The sequence below is a fragment of the Buceros rhinoceros genome, unplaced genomic scaffold (assembly GCF_000710305.1).
Source record: "Buceros rhinoceros silvestris isolate BGI_N320 unplaced genomic scaffold, ASM71030v1 scaffold1677, whole genome shotgun sequence".
Taxonomy (NCBI): Eukaryota; Metazoa; Chordata; class Aves; order Bucerotiformes; family Bucerotidae; genus Buceros; species Buceros rhinoceros.
The window spans coordinates 40,856-61,513 of record NW_010423730.1 but is presented as its reverse complement, the minus strand read 5'-3'; the positions used below and the strand labels follow the sequence as shown (position 1 = coordinate 61,513).

General features: G+C 43.1%; 1 protein-coding gene across 1 annotated transcript in view; it reads left to right on the top strand.

Moving 5' to 3' along the window:
* TMTC1 (transmembrane and tetratricopeptide repeat containing 1) overlaps nucleotides 1-20,658 on the top strand; it is a gene marked incomplete at its 5' end in the record, with an annotated part of 73,258 nt that overhangs the window by 40,657 nt on the left and 11,943 nt on the right. Inside the window, 2 exons of the mRNA XM_010140494.1 lie at nucleotides 12,360-12,503; nucleotides 19,946-20,054. Of these exons, the coding sequence (XP_010138796.1) occupies nucleotides 12,360-12,503; nucleotides 19,946-20,054 (253 nt within the window). The remainder of the gene's footprint in view (nucleotides 1-12,359; nucleotides 12,504-19,945; nucleotides 20,055-20,658) is intronic.

The following is a 20,658-nucleotide window of genomic DNA, read 5'->3' as shown; positions in this document are numbered from 1 at the left end:
ATTCCTGCTTTCAAAGGCAGGCAAGATCCTCTGCTGGCATGTGTTGGTGTATCTCTGCTAACTGCAGGGCAGATAAATGATGGAGAAGAATGTGTTTTCTCTGACAGTGAAACTGCAGGGCAAGTTTCCAAGGCAAACTCAGCAGTTGATCCCGACAACCACATGCTGATGCCGTTGAAAGTGACCCAACAAAAAAATCCTTCCTCACCCCAACCCAGGGGCCAGTGACACAACACCCTGACTGAGGCTTAGGTAATTAGTGCAATCTAATCGTGCTGTCCAAGAGCAGGGGAAATGAAAACTGAAATGAATTGCAAAAATGGAGAATAACGTTTGAATTGGAGAGGGGGAGGACGAAAAAAGTTCTGTGTACATAGGAAAAACTTCTCCTCTTTGTTGGGTTCCTAAAAGGGGAATGGAAGCAGAGCCCTTCGGAGATGCGAGATGAGTTACTCACGAAGCAGACCTGACAAACAGCTGATGTTCTGCAATTGTAGCAGTGGGTTATAAACCTTTCAGCTTACCTTCGGTAAAACAAGAAAAACATGCTGCTGGATTAGACTGATTCACCTGTCTGTCTGACGTATGGTTGTCACCCCAGGAGATACTTGGGGTTTTTTTTCCCTGCATAAAGTGAAGGCCAGAAATACTCCGTCTGAGATGTTAGTTGACCATGGCTACTCTGAAAGCTGGCCTTAACATTCTGGCTGCTGCAGATGTTGCTAGGATTTTCCGACACCCCCCTGCTCCTGGAGATCAAACAGTGCTGGCCTTATCTGAAATAAAACTTGTCTCATCAGTCTCATGTTTGTGAGTGAGAATATGAGGTCATGCAACCTCACGCAAATATGAAGAACAACTCTGATGTGCTAATGGACGCTTTTTTGCTGTTGTTGATAGTTACCAATCTTTTGTCCTGCTTCTCCCCAGCCTTGTTTGCTTGACGTTGCTGTTGAGACTGTTTTATCTCTCCTCAAGAGTGCACATGAGCTGAGAAAGAAAACCAGCAAAGCCTTAAAACCCATCTGATGAATGTTCGTTGTGTCTTTAATAACCCTTTTAAAAATAGAGGGGAAAAAAATAAATTCACCTTCCCTGCTACAATTGCACTAATTCAGAATTGTAATTCCCAAAGCAGCTCTGTCTTACTGTCTATCTCCATGTTCATTGCCAGGGCTGTACTTCCCATGGATGGCAGAGCGATGTGAGCAGCAGCAGGTGGGAGGTTGCTGGGTTTCTTGCTGGAGCTGGGTGAATAAACGTGCTAATAATAATTCTGTGCTATTCAAGCTACATTTCTGTGTCTGGCAAAAGGTCAACATCTAAAAATTCATGTTTGCACTTTTGGATATAAAAATGTAATGGATTTGCCCTTAATTAAAAAATGTCAATAGAGTATTGTGTTTAAGTTCATAGTGGGGGAGAAAAAGTCATCTTTGTGTGAAGACAGATAATGTGACCATCAAATTATACAAAATGGTTGAATTGTAACTGAATTATTTCTTAATAACTTATTTTTGCTGGATGAAAGTCACAGAAATGAAATGAGATTGGGGGACTAAAAAAGGAAAAGTGCTGGAAAGAAAGAAATATAGACAGTAAGGCCAGGGAAGAGTGAGAGAGACTCAGGCTGGTCCTGCAAGCATCAGGCACCTTGGGGCAACCTGGACCTGCTCTCTGGGGTACTGCTCTTTCCCAAGGGAGCATGGGCAAGTGTGTGAACTGACTGTTACCATCAGTATAATACCTGATAGTACAGAGTCCTGTAGGAAGTATCCACCGCATATGTAATACCGTGAGTTTATGTATATAAATGCACCGGTGGGTGTAAATGAGAGTGCCCACACATCTGCACCGTGCCTGTGAGTATGTATGAGTCCACCAACCAGTTCATAGCCACAAGGTCCCCTTGGACTTTCCCTGCCAAATGGTGCTGATGGAACAGAGCGGGAAGGGGACCAGCCTGGCATGCAGAAATCTCCGTTCTTCTTTGTGGCATCTTCCAGAGAAGAGAGCCTCTGGGCAGCAAGAAAGAACCCTTAGGCTGGCTTTCTTTGCAGCTCAGGGACCTGCTCTGGTGCTCAGCCTTGAGAGAGAGAGTGGGTCAGGGCCAGGAGGCAGATGAACCACTATGAAAACACTTGGTGCTGCAACATGTGTGGTCTGGTTCTTGCAGAGCTGCAGATAATACAGCTTAGTGTGTTTCTCACAGCATGGAAACTGGGAATGCTGGTTTATGGCATCAAGAAGTCTCATGAGATCATGCTTATGTATTCTTGGTACTCAAACACAGGCTAGATGGAGGAGGAGGGAGGAGGAGGGAGCAGTGAGGGTGTCATATCTGCATCCCTTACCAAGTGAATAAAATTGGTTCATAACATAACTGGAATGGGTAGAAAAGGAGCAAGTGAAGCTGCTCATTCTCCTCGCTTCACTTTAGAAATAAAGCCCTAATGCTGTAAGGGAGACTCAGGTTTCTTGCTAAGCTTTCACATACACCTTCCTGCTGGGTTTTTATATGTCTTAAATGAACATTATCTGGGGTTGTTTAAATTCAGTTAAATTGCACTCTTCATGCAGTAAAAAAATTGTGTTCATACAGCCCTTTATCCGCATGTGCATGTCTGTGTGTGCCTTGAAAATGCCTCTCAGCGTGGACTGCAGGTGGCCTTGGATACCATCTGTGATTTATTTCTGGGGAGAATTAAAATACCAGCACCATTTGTTAGCCTGTTTTTACAGTGAGTCAAAAATGTGCAGCACTGCTTTTCTGCAATGGCTAGGGCTGCGTTTGCTCCCAAACCCGAGTGCCCTGCTGACACTTAATGTTACATAGGTCAGGCCCTTGAGGCAAGCCTTCTGGTTAGGCGTTTGATGCAACATCTTCATAGAGACTTCACATAATACCCTGTGTTAGTGGATGTTACTGGCCTGAGGCAGATCGTGTCCAGGCAGTCGGGAACATCCTTTTGTGACGTTCTTCTAAATTGCACTTTGACACTAGGCTTTTGGGGTATTGGGTGCTCTTGAGTACATATATAGTGGCTGTCCTGAAGCTAGAGATGGTTGTTGAAAGATTTAATAGCAATTGGTGGCTGAAGTGGCTGCCTGGTAATTTCAAACAGAGGCTTAATGGCCTTTGCAACACAGTGCATGGGATGATGGTGAAATTACTTCTGCCAGTGTAATTTATTTTTGAATCTGTTCTCTTGAAGCACTAATCCCTGTCTGATTTGGGGTGTGCTCCACCTCTGCTCAGTTTTTCTGCTTTTCAGTGATCAAACATCAATCAGTCAAGGCATGGGTTTTTATTTAAACAAACCCCAAACTGGTGTAAGGGCAGTCAGGAGCTCTGATGCAGAGGTGGTCTGTGTGCAGTGTAACAGCATTGACAGTGATGGCAGCTGGATGTGCCTGCTGGTATAGACAGATGTATGTATAACTCATCCTTGGACACTGGTATTTATAGGCAGGGTCCCTTCCTAGAACATGGCTTCTGTCGTGCGTGCAGGTCCTTCTGCATTGTCCTTTGGGAACTTGCTGGCTTTTCAAATGCATCTTCTTGGGGAAGAGCTTCCGTCAGCCGTGAGAATGACTATATAGAGAGCAGTCACGAGAATGACTGCTCTATAGCCTTCCTCAGACACTATGGCATTGCTCTGACTACCTACATATTGGGGACTGATGCTAAAAATCTGGGGAGTGGAAAATGCTTCCCTAATGAGGCTGCAAAGCTGTTGTGGTATTGGGATAAGGCATCTGTTTTGATTTTTTCTGTGGGCTACGCAGAGAGAAACTTATGGGTGTATTATGCAGGTGTTCAAGTCTACTTTTCACTTTTGGCTAATGGGAACCTCAAATCCAGGGGTTACTTACTTGTTCCCATGGCCATTTCTTTTTCCCTAGCCTGCTGTCCTTGTCTTTATGAAAACTTTGCTCAAAGAACAAGCAGGTAGCACTTTATTATTGTGCTAAATCATCAGAGACTTGCCTTCGCTGGTCATTACCAAGGGCCAGCAGAAAAATAGGTTCCCAGTGCACGTCTGTCAAGGATAACCTTGAGGCACTCTGCTTATCCCCAGACATTTGAGTGGCCCCTTTCAGCAATCTGGGCAGTGCTGGAACGGGGCTGCTCTGATTTACGCCAAAGACTGAGGCAACCCCCAGACATCTCAGAGACAGCCGTGATCACGGATGGCAGGATGGGACTGTACAGTTTCCTCCAGAACATGTGAACCCTGGGAAATGACAGGCGTGATTTCGCCCCATCTGCTCAGGCGAGATATATGTTATTTCATCCCCCCATGTAACGGTTTGGTTGTAAAACTCAGACGATGGTCTCCTGTTTGATGTGGTGTCCCTCTCGTTTCTGTGGGCTCTATGAAGGTGCCTGCACCATTCTCGCTGTCTGCAAGTCAGGCGTGTTGTGAATTATTAGTCCTTTGTGAGGCTTGAGTGGTATCCGGGATTTTCAGGACTTACATGGATCCTGCATAAATTCTTTATGTGAGAGCATAAGCAAGCCCAGTTTGATAACCTCTTGGTGCCTCGGCACTGCAGGGAACATCTGAGTTTAGCAGGGAAGGTATTATTTATTTATATTTAGCTGTGACATTGTTTGACTTAAAATCCTTTTTTTTCTCCTCAACTCTAACTTTTAACCTTCGACCCCTACTCAGGTTTGCAAATTTAATGAAAATTCATAAATTGTGATATTGTTTTAATGTGCTACAGGTTTGTTTTTTAAATGCCGTGCTTCTGGATATGGTTTGTTTGGGTTTTTTGTTAATGAAAGCCAGGCTCAAAGAATTCATGGACTCTTGTCAATTTACAGATTAAATCTATTCAGCTGCCTTCTTTTTTTTTGTTCCACGTTTCTGTCCTGGAGCGGCTTCCTTTGATACTAGGGTACAGCAGGGCTGCCATTCCCTGTGCTCTGCCTCCTCAGCCTTGGAGGCTCACCCTGGTGAACAGGTTTGCTGGTGGCACGGCACCCATGGTCTGCTCTTCCTGCCTACTGGGCTGCTGGGCAGGGGAAGAAACTGTACAGCCAAGACCTTTCTTCCTTCCACTAATCCCTGACTGCAATTCAGCACTTACTATTTATACTGAATTGGCCTCTGGAGGTCCTAGCCGAGATCAGGATCCTGCTGTGCTGGCCACTGGCCATAGCAGGAGGTTGTCATCACTGCAGAAGGCTTGTGCTGTGAGGGGAGAGGCAATTGCATGGGGCAGGGAAATTTTATTGCTGCTAGTTTAGTGACAGGGCATGTAGACCCCGAGAGACAGAGTTGTCCTAGGCCATGCGGGAAATGTGGGAGAGATGAGCACTGTCTCTGTGTCCACAAGGTAGGTGCTCAGTGCCAAAATGTGGGTGGCTTCTGCTCACTAGAAGGCTGGGGTACCCACAGCATGTGTGGAGAACCCCCGATCTTTCAGCAGCAGCAGGGAGAGGACACCCTGGGTGGGTGTCTGAAATAGCTGTAGGCACTGGTGATCAGTCACCTCTCTCCCACTGACTTCTTGTGCAGGACCTGCATCAGGACCTGAGCTGGTCCACTGACCACCAATGAGGACCCTAACAGAACCTGCAGAGCTGCTCAGGGGTGCTCTGAGAGCTCGCGGCACCGTGCTGGGGTGGGATCGCTCCCTGTCTTGTTCTTAGCAATGTGTCAGGCCCTGAGAGGCACCACCATAGCTGACTGAGTATGTGGAAATGAGCGTGATGCAGTCCCCGATGCCAGCCATGCTGTGTACAGCCAGAAGTCTGGCTTTGTCATGCTTTCACTAAAGAAGATTATGCCTGAGGCTTTCAAAGGAACCTGAAAGTGTTAGATCTCTCACTGCCTGGCTTTCTACAGGATTTCCAGGATTTTTTTTAGAAGAAGAAAAAAAAAAAAAAATCCCAGCCTGCCACAAACCTTCTGCCAAGCTGAAGGGTGTTACCTTTGAGGAAATATTGATGCAACTACTAAAACCCTTCAAGAGAAACCAGATGCTGTCTAATATTGCAGGATCATCTCTTCTTCAAGAAATGAATTCAAATTCTGCAAATTGAAGGTCTTTTTGAGAAAGTCATAGAATCTGGCTCGATGACCTACACATCTCCACATCATGTAAACAAGCTCCCGTAACAAGGTACCATACTATTGTGAGGCCATGGCCTGAGTCGTTGCCAGCACGGGATTATTCCCCATAGGATAGCTGGTCTCTAAATTATATCCAGTCAAGTTTAAATTCAATCTGACATAGAGCTTTATGAAGAACTTACATAAATACATGAAAATGAGTGTGATGTAATATTAAAATTGGAAAATTGGCTTGAAATAGTATACCAGAGTAAATATAAAATGGGCAGTATAAAAATTTGGCACAGATGAAACGTTATTCATGTAACGTTCCTACTTTTGTTGGCAAAATGATGCCAATAAAATATTATGTTAAGTGTTGGAATGGGGCAAAACATGTCTTAAAAACAAGTTGCCATGCTGTCAGCAAGTAATTGGGCTTGGGTAATTAAGACCTGACTCTGGGCACTTAATCTGGCTGAAGTGAGCCTCCTGGATGCAGAGTGTTGCAGCAGGATTGTGTGGACACCAAGAGAGCCAGGATTAGCAGGGAGGTGTCCTGCCATATGGAGGACTGGCGAGAAGAGGTCTGTCCCGGGGCTCTTCAGCCCCTCTTCTCCTTCCGCCACAAGAGAGGCAACACAACCTGTTTTCTCACAGTAGTGTGGCAGTGGTAATTAATCACAGTTGCTTCAAAGGTGGAGCATTCCCCGCCAGTGCTAAGTTTAAATGCATTTTTTAATCAAAAGATGCATTAACAAAAAAAGACATGCTCGGTCTTCCCAGCTGAACCAGCTGCTGATTTTTCTTTCTATCAGAAATGAATATATTTGGAACCCCTTTGAATACTGTGTAAGATGGTGCGGGCAGGTTATTTCTTTCTGCTGCTGCTGCCATGGCATGGCCGTTAGGTCAAGGGTGGCCAGTGTTGCTTACAGCTTTTACAATGGCTTTAAGGACTCAGGTTTTAAGTCACTGGGATCGTCCTTTTGACAGGTTTATATCATCTGTGCATGCAGGGTGGCGAGGGGCTGGGCACTGGACTAGGGCATCACGGGGAGACACCCCCTGCCAGGGACAGCCCTGGGAGGTGGCTCTGGACTGCATTCAGTAGCCTTTTTTGTCATGTGCTGGCTGCAGGGGGCTGTCCAGACCCCTGAAAGCCAACATTGCAGCCTTTTCCATGCTGTTGGTGGTAGTTTCCCGGGCTAATTGTACGTTGGTCTGGCCCCATCCCTGTTTCTCTCTGCCCCCGCACAGCAATTGCTGTGCAAAAACCACAAAACGCTCTTAAGAGCAAGCGGGGAGTTGTCACACTAATGCCTTTTGCCCCCTGAATACTTTTGGCACCAGACCAAGGGCTGTTTAAAGGCAGGACTGCAAGCAGAGCTTGCCAGTTGTTTAAGTGGTCGCTCTCAAACTGAATTAAAAGAATTAAAATTCTTGGTGGATTATAGGTTGTAGTCATGACAACGAATTCCCTCCCTTTCTCTTTTTTCTGGAATTGTCTTGTAGTTCAGATAGGTTGCCAAACAGTATTTTTTTTTTTTTTTAGAAACTAATGTTTCAGGTCATAGCAGCATTAAATTAAAAAGCAAAATAAATGGTCATCAGTGTTTCAATGACTGTTTTATGCCTGATATCTTCTTGTGAAACTGGAAATCTCTTGACTGTGCAAGTCAATAAGGCTTTTGTTCAGTGGGAATTTTGCTAGCCTAAAGTAAGTGGAGATAATTACTAACAGGAGTTCTTGTGCAGTGTATACCTGTAATAGTTAAAGGGAAAGCTGCTAAATTTATTCTGACAATCGCAGATACAGCACTGGAGGAATCATTTGAATTATTCATTCTGCAACAAGGAGACATCCCACTTGTCTTCTCTTTAGAAATGAAATCCCAGTCTGATTTAAAATGCACTTTTATGGGCTGGTTTCCTTTTTTTAAAAGTAATTTTGCCATTTCAAGACTTCTCTTATAATTAACCTGTGAATGTAGGTTTTAAGAGAAAATTATTCTGATTTCTGAAAGAAAGGAGAAACTGATTTTTTTTACATGAACTGCTTCTTGTAGAATAAATTCAATGAAATTCGGCTTTCTTTCATAAATAATGCAGCACTTGCATTTGATTAGGTGAAGCCTAGAGGAACTCCTACCTAATCAGATGCATAGTAAGAAGGATATTGCCTGCAGACTGGTACCATTATCAATTGTGGTGGCAAGAAAAATACAGCTCCCTGTGTGTCCGGATAGAAAGCTTCATTTCTTAAGAGAACTTGCAAAACAAAGTATCTATGTTCCAACAACTGATTCCTCGCATCTCACAGTGTCCTGGCTATTTGTAAAACAAGGTCTGGGCTTTGAGTGTTATCTTTATTGTGAAACTAGAAATCTCTTGACTGTGCAAGTCAATAAGAGACTTCATGGAGACCTCCTTGTCCTGGTAATGTGTTTCTGACCCTTCCAAGAAATAAATACATGTGAGGAAAAGACAATCTTTGCATCAGAGAGCTTATGGTCAAAATAAGCAAGGTAGGTATCATGAATCATGGGGACCCATTCCAAAAGTCTTGAGAAATAGCACAAACCTCCTGATAACATAGAAATGGGGAAAAAAAAGATGTACATGTGCTACCATTCATTAAAACAATAGGTCACAAAGCAGTTTTTGCAAGTTTTGCAGAAACCTTTTGAGAGTTCTTGAGTAAATGTTGCTTTAATTAGTTACCTGTAGTCAAGTTTTATGATTCTCTGTAAATCCAGCCCTGAGACTTCGTTCTACTCTAGTTTTATCCCTGGGAAGCTGTTGTTAACAGCAGTGGGTGTGCAGTCTGAGTAAGGCCAATAGCTGGTTCTTTAGTCATCACCCCTATTAACAAATAAAAAAGGGCCTGGGCCTCATTCTCTAGCCCTGAGGCCAACTGGCATAAACTGACTTGCAAGTATTCAGTGTTTGTATCCTCTGAGAGACAGTGGCCAAGCCCAAGCTGGCTTTTGGGACCAAACCTTGGTCTGACCTCAGCCCTGGACCACACCTGGGAACACACCGCCTGAGAGTGGTGTTGAAACTGTTAGAAATCGTGTTAACAGTATAACAGAGTGGATGGTCATGGGCTTAGGCTCTGGTTACTCTGCTAGGGGTGATGCTCTCATAGGGCTTGATTATGCTCTCCACTGAACTCAGTTGAGGAGCATCTTGCTCTACCACTGTAATAAAGTAATATTCCAAATAAAACCGTAAAGAACTGAACACTTAACAGCAAAGCCCAACACCACTGCCTTATCTCACTGTGCTCAGGTTTTTCTCTTAATGTTTGCTCAGATATGTAAAATTGCAAATGTCGGAAGCTCTTCAAGCCAGATGCTAAGCAGGTTTAAGCTGACAAGTTGTGCTAGCTGGGGTTCTGGTTTTTCACTTAGATTTCTTGGAAAGGGCAATGAGATGTAATGAATAAATGTAAAACACAAGAAATAGAGCCCAGGATACATGGGAGACGTGCTTGCATCCTGTGATTTGCTGTCGAGAGGTTTTAGTGCTGAGCTCAGAAGTGTATTTATGGAGCTGCTGGTCAGAGCTGTGCAATTTAAAGGTGAAATCACTTCTCTTTTTTTTAATCTTGAATTTTTGTTCTTCTCCAAAATGGTGCAAGCAATTCCCTAGGTCTAAAATGCCATGGGAGCCCTAGAGGCCAAGAACAGATTTAATTTCTGAAAGTTTGTGAGCAAAACCATCATGTTTAGGGCTGTAAAATATTAATCTGTTTCTGACTTTCCCAAGAATTGTCTGAAATACTTTTGCCCACTCCTAACTTAAGCAACTTCATGTCAGATATTAGAGCCTTTTTTATGTGTGAGTAGTGGCAGAAGTAGTGCACAGCTTTTATCGTAGCCTGCTGGAAAAAATCCTTAAGAATACAACTCCCAGACTTTTTTTTGGTCCAAAACAATGTCAAAATCCCATAGAAGAAATGGGAGGCAAGGCTGAGTTCTTGGCCATTTGCCCTAAAGTAGATAAGACATTTTTCAGTCAAGATCCTGGTCAACGTATCAGACAGAGCTGTGTTCCAACTGCTAAAGAGCAAGCAAGTGTGGTCCTTTCCACTGCTTCCCTGTTACTGCTGTGGAAAACATTTCTCCCAGCCTGCTTCAGCTGGGGAGGCTTAGCCTTGATGACCACTGGATTTAAGGGCCAAGATCAAGATTCAACGCTCTACCCTCATCGCCATCTTGTCCTTTACTGATGCTTCTCCAAGACTAGGCACCCTCTCACATCCCAAATGCATCAGGCTCACTGGGTAGCTTCAGTGATAGAAAGTGCTACTATTTCTAATGCCAACTGCAGTCTCACCATGAATTTTCTGCTCTTTGTTCCTCTCTGTGTCCAGATCAATTAGGGAACTCTTCAAAAATCACTTGAGCAGCAAATGCAGGTAGCATGGGTTAATGGAGACCTGAGCGTGTACCTGAGGGCTTGAAGTAGCAGAAGTGGTGACTTCTGAGAGACAGAACGATTATGTGTATGGGAGGGATGTTGACAGAGTCTGCAGGCGTTGGTGGTCGCTACATTTATTTTTTGTCATTATAACAGGCTAAGTTTTAAAAACATATGTAGCTGCATCCTTGAACGATCTCTCCTCAACTATGTGGCTTTGCTATCTTTGTCTGCTAGGCTTGGTGTTGGGTGGAAAAAGGACTTCAGGCTCTTCTTTTAGTTGTAGGAAGCATCCTGGGTTTATTACCAAACCATGTCCTTTTCTCCCAGAGTTCCCTCGTGTGTTCCCAGCTTCACCCCCAAGTAACACCTTGCCAAAATCACTTATGTGCTTGCGCAGTGAAAATGTGACTGATACAAATGTTGCAGCAGTGTATAAAATGCTAAATTATTCATGGTACTTAAGCACAGAAAATCCCAGGGCTGAACTGACATAATGAAAAACTCCAGGAAAAAAAAAAAAAACACCATGGAAACTCTTAGATTAGAAATAGTTGCAAACTTTCGAGTCAGACTATATTATAGAGTCTTAATCCCTTTTTCCTTTAAATGCCCCTCTTCATGCTGTACCCCGGGCTATTGTAGGCAGCTACTTTTAATGTCATTGTCCACATCACTTTCCCATGAACAGGGACCTAAGGTAAAGAAATGTCAGATGACTTGTCCTCGTTGGAAATAGAAAATGTGCAGTGGCAGCAGGATTTGCAACTAGGTCTTCTCAAAACAAAGTCTTGACCATCTTAACCCAGCTCCTCCACCTCACAAATGAAGCGATCATCTGGAGGAGTTCAGTGGGCAAGCTCCTGTGCATCATTTCACACTAGAGAATCAGACAGACCTTCTTGCACAGCTGGTCTCCCAGCTTGCCTGGGATGTGTGTGAGCTACTGTCATAGATGTACTTCTTTATCTTCTCAAATCTTCGTCCGCGAAGCCAAGCCATGATGATGATACTTCTTTATCATAATGAACTTCAGTTTTCATCTATCTATGATGCAAAGAGTCCTGGGTGCTGAATCTTGCCCTGGATCGTTTTCACTTCTGGATTCTTCTGGTGAAAGACCTACAAACCAAAATACTAAGCATGAAGTGCTTCTTAATTCATGGAAAATACTGACAGAGGTGCACTGGGCCCAGTATATAACTGACACATGTTGATGTAAAGCTCATCAGATCAGTTAAAAGGAGAACTGAACCAAGGTGTAAAAAAATTCAACTAGAATCTTAGGAAATTCATAGTGTTAAGCAGTCTGTTTCCAGATTTTTTTTTATCATTCTGCTCCGTCTCAAAAACGTTCAATGGTTAATGTCAAGTTTACTTTTGCACTTTTTATTATCACTTTTATTGTGGAAAACTGATTTAAAAAACAAAACAAAACCAGATCAGTTTAAACAGTGTTGTGTTGGTTTTTGTATATGTCAAAACATATTTCTGTTGGAAACACGTTTTTGACAAAGCAGCTCTTGCTTGTTTGAAAAACATTTTGGATAAAGACATTCAAGCTGCTTTAGTCACTTTGCCTTTTGCTTGGAGGGTAAAATAGGCTTTCAGAGCTGTTCAGTGTTCCCTTTTGCCCTGGAGGGATACAGGAACTGTAGGAAAAGATCTGATTTGCAATCTCATTGGGAGCTGAAAAGGTTCTTCAGGATCCCATCAGGACCTGCAGCAAATGGAGGGAAAACGGTGTTTCCTAGCTGACATCCTTCCCTTTAGAGTGCCTAACAGCAGTGGTGGCAGCATTAGTGGCCTCAGCTTTATTTGTCAATTAATGAGTGCCTGTAACTTGATATTTCATTTTCCCAGACTGTACCCTCGTCACGCAAGTGCTCTCAACAATTTGGGGACGTTGACCAAAGACGTGGTGGAGGCAAAGGACTACTACAGACGGGCCCTTCAGTTAAACCCTCAGCACAATCGAGCTCTCTTCAATCTCGGCAACCTGCTTAAGTAAGTTGAATGCAGAACTGGCACCAAGGAAATTTGCATTCTCTCTACACACATCACCAAAGTAGTTTTTTCTGCCAATTGGTGAAGGAATGGCATTGTTTCTCATTTCTGGCCAAGAGTGCCGGGCCAAAGGTGAGGCTTAGTTTGGTTATCCTGATGCTGTCTGCCACATCAATTCAGATGCTGTTTACAATTGTGTTTCAGATGGAGGGAATTCACTTGTTCCAAATTAGGCATCAAAATCGAGGTGCGTAAACCCAGCTAGTTATCTGAGATTCCCATCTCATTGGAAAGGTGCAACCCTTCCTGGTGGAGCAAGCCATGTTGTTCAAACACAGGCATCTGATGCAGAGCTAATGAATAACACAGATCCAACAAATCCATCTCTGCAAGTTCCCACTTCTCCCCATTAGCTGTATGGAAGGCTGATCCATAGTTCAACCTAACTCTGAGCATGCTCAGAGCAGCAGAAGGTTCATCCCATTGTAGAGGGAGTGGGTCTAGATTTGAGAGGAAAACTGACTTACATCCCTATATGGTTACTCTGCTGAGCAAGAAAACAAGTTAATCAGCTCATAATTTTGCTCATTGTTATTTAAAGCATCAGCCTTTAGCAAGGAGAATAGCAGATGATCATAATCATGCAAATTAATTTGACTAACCATATCTAAAGACTGAACTGAAATCTACACAGGAAGCCTTGCCAGTATGATAAGATCTGCTAGGGGTGCAATTAAAAAAAAACCATTAAATTTTCTCTATTCCTGCGTTACTATTTTGCACCAGCAAACCCCCCTGGTTTTGTGAGGGTGGCATGTTGTTTGCTGACAGAACTACATAAACTACAGCAATAAAAGTGCAGTTTAGCTGATATAAACTGCACCTGTTTTGCAGGTAATAGGTCTCCAGTAAATCTTCTGGAGCAGATCAGGCTTTAGTGTTGCGCTGGTTTTAAAGTGGCACTGTCTTATGAAAACATACTTGATCACTCTGGTTCTGAAATGTTGCTTTGTGTGTGGATTTGTATGACAGCTATTAAGTGTATTCCCGAAGTTCTCCACATTCCACAGTGGAGAAATTATCACAGTAATATTACAGTAAACCTGATGGCAGCTTAGTAATTCCTAAACAGAAAGTAGGTGAGTGCTTTACTGGAAATACTCACGAGAAAGGAAAATGGTAAAGACAGTCATATTACAAGAGAGATGGAAGGTCTTTGTATTATTCATCAAATTTGCTTGATTGAAATTAATCTTAGGTGGCAAAGCTGTTTAAAAATACATATTGTCCTTTTAAGCCGTCATGTTTGCCTTAGTTATTATTCTCTGTGATTTTTTTTTAATATAAAATATTAATACAAAAGGGCATAAGCCAGAAGCAGAACCAGGGCATCCCATGTCCGTAACACTTAGATCTGGCCTGTCGATGGGCTCTCATGACCCAGAAGAGAGGAGAAACTGGATTTGTTGCACTGGCAAAGCACAAAGGAGTCATGGGAAAATCTCTTAGAACTGCTGTTTGTTTTGTGTGCAATATGTCATGGTTTTCCTGCTGTGATAGTTAAGATATTGTGTGTCCTGTTGGACTGTATGTGCTCTCTATCCTTCTGTGGTGCCATATATTGCAGTATTTTTAAGGATGTGTGATGCTTGTGCTAAACTCGTTAAAAGAAAGCGCTCAGGTTCCACCTGCCCTTTTTCCACACCCATTTGCTTCCATTCTCTAAATTTTATTTTTTTCAGGTTCCCAAAATGACCTAGCACATCTGGACGCACCAATAGTATTCTTTATAATGGAAACTGCGTGTCCTCATCTCTCTATTCAGCTTTTAAAAACCTGCTAAAAAATAGGTAGATTTCATGGTGGAGGGATTAGCACAGATGCTGCATGGGCAGGTCCTATGTGAATGTCTCCCCCAAAATGCTGGCCCAAACCCCTTTGCCAGCATCTTTCCTGGATCGCCCATCAACTTGGCAGAGATTGCCAGCCTTGCTGGAGCTCGAGGTGACTTGTGAGATGACCGTACTGGAACGAGGCAGAGATTTCAAAGCTTCCCCTCCCTACAACTTTGTCTTTGTGTTTTCTACCTGGGTCTCCAAATTATCATTTCATATATGAGTATATAGGACAACCGTTAGTCTGCAGACACTAAATGCTAGTATAATCTAGGTAATAAATGAAAATCTGCAGAATGTAACAGGCAGATATTACTTTCTGGCTGTGCTATGGGAGATTATGAAGAGTGTTTCGATTTTTAAACATATGGCAGAGAGAGGATAAATGGTCAAGCCATAAAAGCATTTTCTGTCCTCTCTGCAGGGGCTTCAGTGCATGGTACAGGTCAGGATGAGCCAGGTCTGCATCACTTAAGGCTTGTCCAGTAACAGCACAACTTGTTCTGGGACACGTAATGAAACTGTCTGCATAAGGAATTCTCAGCTGAATTCTGCTGAGTTCCTTATACCCACCCCTGCCTGTAGCATGAAAACCTGATGGTGGTTATTAGGTTTCACCTCCTCTAGAGTACTGAGAAAGGGGAACTCCAGGATTTTTGAAGGTTTGCTGTTCCCATGTGGGAATCTGCCTCTCGTTATTCCCTGTGAATAAGTGCTCTATTTATGCACAGATTGCTTGTGATTTAGTCTTCAGTAAAAATGTGTTTTGAGGACCACGGGGTGGAATTTTAAAGTTTTTTTTTGTTTTCCTGTGGAAGTCCTCGACGAAAAAGGATGTTTCCATTTTCTGTTTGCACATAATGAAGACAGCTATGTGCCAGAAGATGAATGTTCTCAGGAAGCATTGCAGGGTAATGGCTTGTTTTGTTTACATATCCTAAAATAAAGTTGTATGTCATCATTTTCTTGCTTAACATAAATATTGGAGCGTAGGCAATTAAACAATGTGAACAGATTTCTTAGTTAAAGTAGTCCCAAAGGATGGCCTGCCTAAAAGTGAGAAATCTTTCTCTGCTTTCGTGGTCCGTGATCAGTGACACAGAGCAGCCTGATGCTGCTGTTTTGAAGTTTCTCATTATAAAAATATTTAACTCCTATATAGATTCATTTTTATTGAGGTACAGCTTGAATAACAGGTAGATATCATTCAGAATACCTCACAAATTTATAGCCTGTGGGATATTCTGTAAGGAGGCAAGAAATAAAATATTATGAATGTTTGAAGTAAATATTTATCGTGGTTTTCTGTTGCAGAAAGAAAGGAAGAGAACTTATTTGCAGACTGTATCTATCCATACCTAAAGCACTCTAATATTCAGTACACTATTTCTTATGAAGAAAAGCCTCGTAACTCTTACATGCTTGAAGAGTATTATGGCTTATATTAAAGGGGAAACTGAAATGCCTAGAAAAAATGTCCACTGAAATCTAGAGTTTATTCACAGGACTGATTCTCTGTGTTACTAGAGTAACACACAGTGTGTCTCGTGCGTTTGTTCCTGTGCTTTGTCCAAGTTTAGCAAACCCATCTATTCAGAAGAAGAAGGACTGTCTGCCCTCTCTGATACAGGCTTTTGGATATGCATGTGTGTGAATGTGCTGACACAGGCTTGTGTAACTGAACAACATCAGACAGATATTACGTGCACTGAGATTTAAAATCTTTCGGAGAGTGAAACATGCCTCCCTTCCATTCAAAGAAGCAAACTGAGTGATAATGTTCACTGATACTGCATCTGGCTTTCTGGATGGTCTTCGGTTAGGATACTCTGCGTTGCATGACAGGCTGTAGTGTATCCATCAGTATCACATACACATTGTAGCCTCTTTATTAAAAAAAAGGGGGGGGGGGGGCAACCAAACTGTCAGTGTCAAATTTACAGTAGATGAAAAAAATAACTTGGGTTGGAATAAAAAAAGAAGAGGGGGGGGGGGGGGGGGCAACCAAACTGTCAGTGTCAAATTTACAGTAGATGAAAAAAATAACTTGGGTTGGAATGGACCTCTGGAGATCATTTGGTCAAGCCCACTGCTCAGAGCATGTCTAATTGGATCAGCTTGCTCAGGGCTGTGTCCAGCTAAATTTTGAACACCTCCAAGGACAGAGATGCCACAGTCTCTCCATGCAACCTGTTCTACTGTTAGGCCACTCTCGTGGTAAAAAATATTTCTTCTTATATCCAGTCAGAATTTCCCCTGTTCCTACTTGCATCTGTTGCCTCTTGTCCTGTCACCATGCAACTCTGAGAAGAGTTTGCCTCTAGTTTCTTTGTATCCTCTGACCAGGTAGTTGCAGGCAGTACCAAAGTCATTCCTGAACCTTCTCTTCCCTTTTCCAGGCTGCACAGACATGGTTTGCTCAGCCTCTCCTCAATACAACGGGTGCTCTAGCCCTTCACACCTTCTTTAGTGCCTCTCTGTTGACCTTCCTCCAGTAAGTCCTTGCCTTTCTTGCACTGGGGAGCCCAACTCTGGACAGATGTTGCTCCAGGTGTGGTAACACAGGTATCAAAGGGGAAAGATCACTTCCCTGGACCCACTGTTGGCCTTCTTTGTCAAGTAGGGTGCATTGTTGGCCTACGGTCAACTTGTTATTCCCCAGGACCCCAGCCATCACCCAACCTGTGCTTGTCCCCAGGTGCAGGACTTGCATTTACTTTTGTTAAACTTCATGAGGTTCCCATCAGACCTGGTCCCTCTGAAATGCAGCCATGCCTTGCAGTGTATTGTCTGTTCCCTCACTTTAATGCCATAACACAGTGTAGATGAATGGCAAAGGAGTGCATCTAAATTGTCCAAATCAGTTTTAAACTAGAGAGTTGAACAAGCTTAGAGACTTCCTTTCAGACAGGCAGAGTTAGACACTGCAAGCTCCTGTTGAATTATGGTGCGAAACCAAGATGAGGTGTTCAGAACAGTTCTGGAGCCCTTGTAGAGTTTCATGTTTCTGCTTTTAATGCAGTCAAACTAATTTCACAAAATAAAACAAATGTTGAAAGTTAAAAAGTCCTCTAGAGCACTGATTCCTAGCTTACTCTCTCAGTTGCAAATGAAATTTGCTCCAGTGCTAACAGCCCCCACGCAGCCCCGTGCATCGCTGGACTTCTGCAGGATGGTTTAAGCTTCTCCAACTGCAGAGCACCTGCAGAAATGTGAAAGAGATGCTCCCGGTGGAAAGAGCTGTTCCTCACTCTTGGCTTGGACACGCTGATTGTAGAGGGGATCAAGTGGAAGAGGGAGTCAGGAGAGGGCGTTGTAAGGCAAGGTAACTTGGGGGAAAATTGGATTAAGTGATCACAGACTCCTCCTGTCAGTTGAATTTGTTCCTCTCTCTGTCATAGCAAAGGTATACATTGCCTAGCTTTTCCGGATCCAGATCCCCAGTTTACAGTAAATTAGCGTATTGGAGTGCTCAGTGCTCTCCCAAATTGCCTGGGATTTATATAAGCGATGGCCTTGATCCTGCAAAGTGTTGGCCTTGATCCAGGAAAGCACTTCAGCCAGTAATTAATTTTCAACTTGCATACATAAAAGTTAAGTATGCGTTTTAGTGCTTGGCCTGAGCCCTCTCAGAAACTCCTGGGTCTGCTTTTTTTTGATATAATTAATTCTGTCACATAAAAAGATGCCATAATCTTTCCCCCTCTACTCTCACTTTCAGGAGACAAACATTGTTCTTGGATCAAATGGGAATTAAAAAAAAAAAGGCCATTTTGAAAAAAAGAGTAATTAAGAGGGTATGTTTGTGGTTAATGGGAACTTTTACTGCTGCCGGATGGATCGCTTAATCCTTTTTACTTATGTAGCTGGCATTTCCTACATTTTTTTGCCAAACATCAATACCTTTATAAAGCAATCATCTGCTTTTGATTTATAAAAATGTGTCATGAAACTCCAGCCAAGGGATCCAAAAATTTTATAAATTGACAAGCGAGCTTGTCTTTAATTAGTGTAGGAGAAAAGTGGTTCTTTATTTGTTTTTGCTTCATTCATGTAATTTATATGGTACACCACTGAAAGAGGAAAGAGACTAGCACAACTGGTTTTACTTAGCTTAATGCACAGGCAAAATATTCCTCCAGTTACACAACTAGAAGGGGAAAAAATCTGCAAAGCCACACATATTATCAGCTGAAGTTTGCACCTTATAAACAAGATCTGGTTACTTGACCGTGTCACTCAGATGACCTTGCAGCAAGGTGTTCACATATTTTCTGTGTCCCAGAGCCCTTTGTTTCTTTTTGTAAGCCCTGCTGTTCGTATTCTTTGTACACCCGACACAAGGAAAATGTTGTTCCAGTCCAGCTAAACATCCTTAGATGTTTGTTCAGGAAACCTTCTCATTTTCCCAAGGAAAGAAATACAGAGTGATACTGGAGAAATTGCAGCTCAAATAAGTAAACATCCGTAGATTTTTGTCCAGAAACCTTTTCCATTTTCCATGGCAATAAATGCGGAGCAATGCTGGAAAAAACCATAGCTCATCAGCATAGCCATCTCTCACCTATCTCTGTTCGTAATCCTTAGGATCTGAAGAACAGACTGCTCTAGCCTAATGATCCACTTGCTAAGCAATTATTTAGAGATTCCAGGCAGATTTAACTTCGCAATATTTTAATTTAGAAGTATTAGTTTAATGGAGTGGATCTATAACAGCACATGCTAAGAACAGGAACATGCAAAGACTCTGTGGGGTTTTTTTAAGGAAGTGCAAATGTTTTGTTGTCTCCAACCTATTGATGTGAGACTAGGATTGGTGAGAGCAAATGTTCTGTTCCCAGGTCAGTCAGTGCCTCAATGGCATAACTGGGGCCAGACTTCCAGAAGACGGCTGCAAACCTGGTGTTACCCTGTCAGAATCCCTTCCCACAGGGCATGCAACTTCCCAGGGACATCACTAGGAGGGTCTTGTGCAGTACTTAATACCTGGGGAGACTTTTATTATCTTGTCCTTCATGTATCTTTGACTCCTGGTGGGATGGATGGGGCAGAATTTGATGTATTTGCCATAAACAGAAATAGTGAGAGATGTATGGTAGGACTAGAGAATTTTACAAAATCCAGTGGTTATGACTCAATAGAAAGACCATGTGGCCTGTACTGCTTGCCCTATAGCCAAAATAAAATACTTTTTTTTCTTCGTTGTGTGAGCTCGAGGAATGCACTGTTCTAGAGGTGGTTTGTCTTCACTGGGATCAATACGTACTGCTCAGTATGACAGTCACCAGAAAAGCAGACCAAACAGCAGGTTCATCAAAGCCTATATCCTCCCAACTCCTGAGCATAGCGTACAAATTCAGCCAGGGGCCAAGGAGATGCTGGGTACGCACACTGTGGAGAGGAGGGGTGAGTGACTTATTTAGTCTTTGTTGAAAAGGTCAGGTCAGGGACTTTCATATCTCGTCACTCAATCAGTGTTACTGGAATATAAACGTGTGCTTACAGGAATGTTTCTTTCTATTTTTTCTGTCCTTCCCTGTCCTGCAGGTCCCAAGGGAAGAAGGAGGAAGCTGTAATCTTACTGCGGGACTCCATTAAGTATGGCCCAGAGTTTGCAGATGCTTACTCAAGCCTGGCCTCACTGCTAGCCGAACAGGTAATGGACATCACTCGAGCTCTTGTGTCTTCTGTGCATGTGTATGCACTGCTGCTGCAGCCACACCACCTCCTGATTGTCCCAGTGCAGCACCCTCACCTTGCACACATGCGGCAGCAGGCGTGGGTCCACAGCTGTGTGCAGAGAGCTCTCAGGCTGCTTCAGAGTTGACTTTTTCAGGATAGGAGACAACTCATTCACAGTGAGTAATTACACCCACATGATGTGGCTCTGAATTAAATCACTGTTGAAGCTGTGAGTAAATACCCTCTCTGCGGTTCCCCACATCTGTGGTGAAGCCTTAATGCATTGCACCTTGAATGTTGTGACAGCAGAAGAGGCAAGCACTTCCCCCTCATACACACATGCCTACATAGATAACCTTGAGCTTTCACCATAAAACACTCCAAAGCTAGGAAAAGCTAGAAACCAGGTGGCCTCTGCAGCCCAAATTCTGCCCCTTGCATGCACGCATCAGAATACAGCCCTTAATTACTGTGGTAGATGATCACGTACAGGGGGTAGGAAGGCTTGTTAGCTTTATGTTTCTCTTAATGAGCAGCTGTTCGGTATTTTATTTAACCTCATTATTCAGTATGTGCCC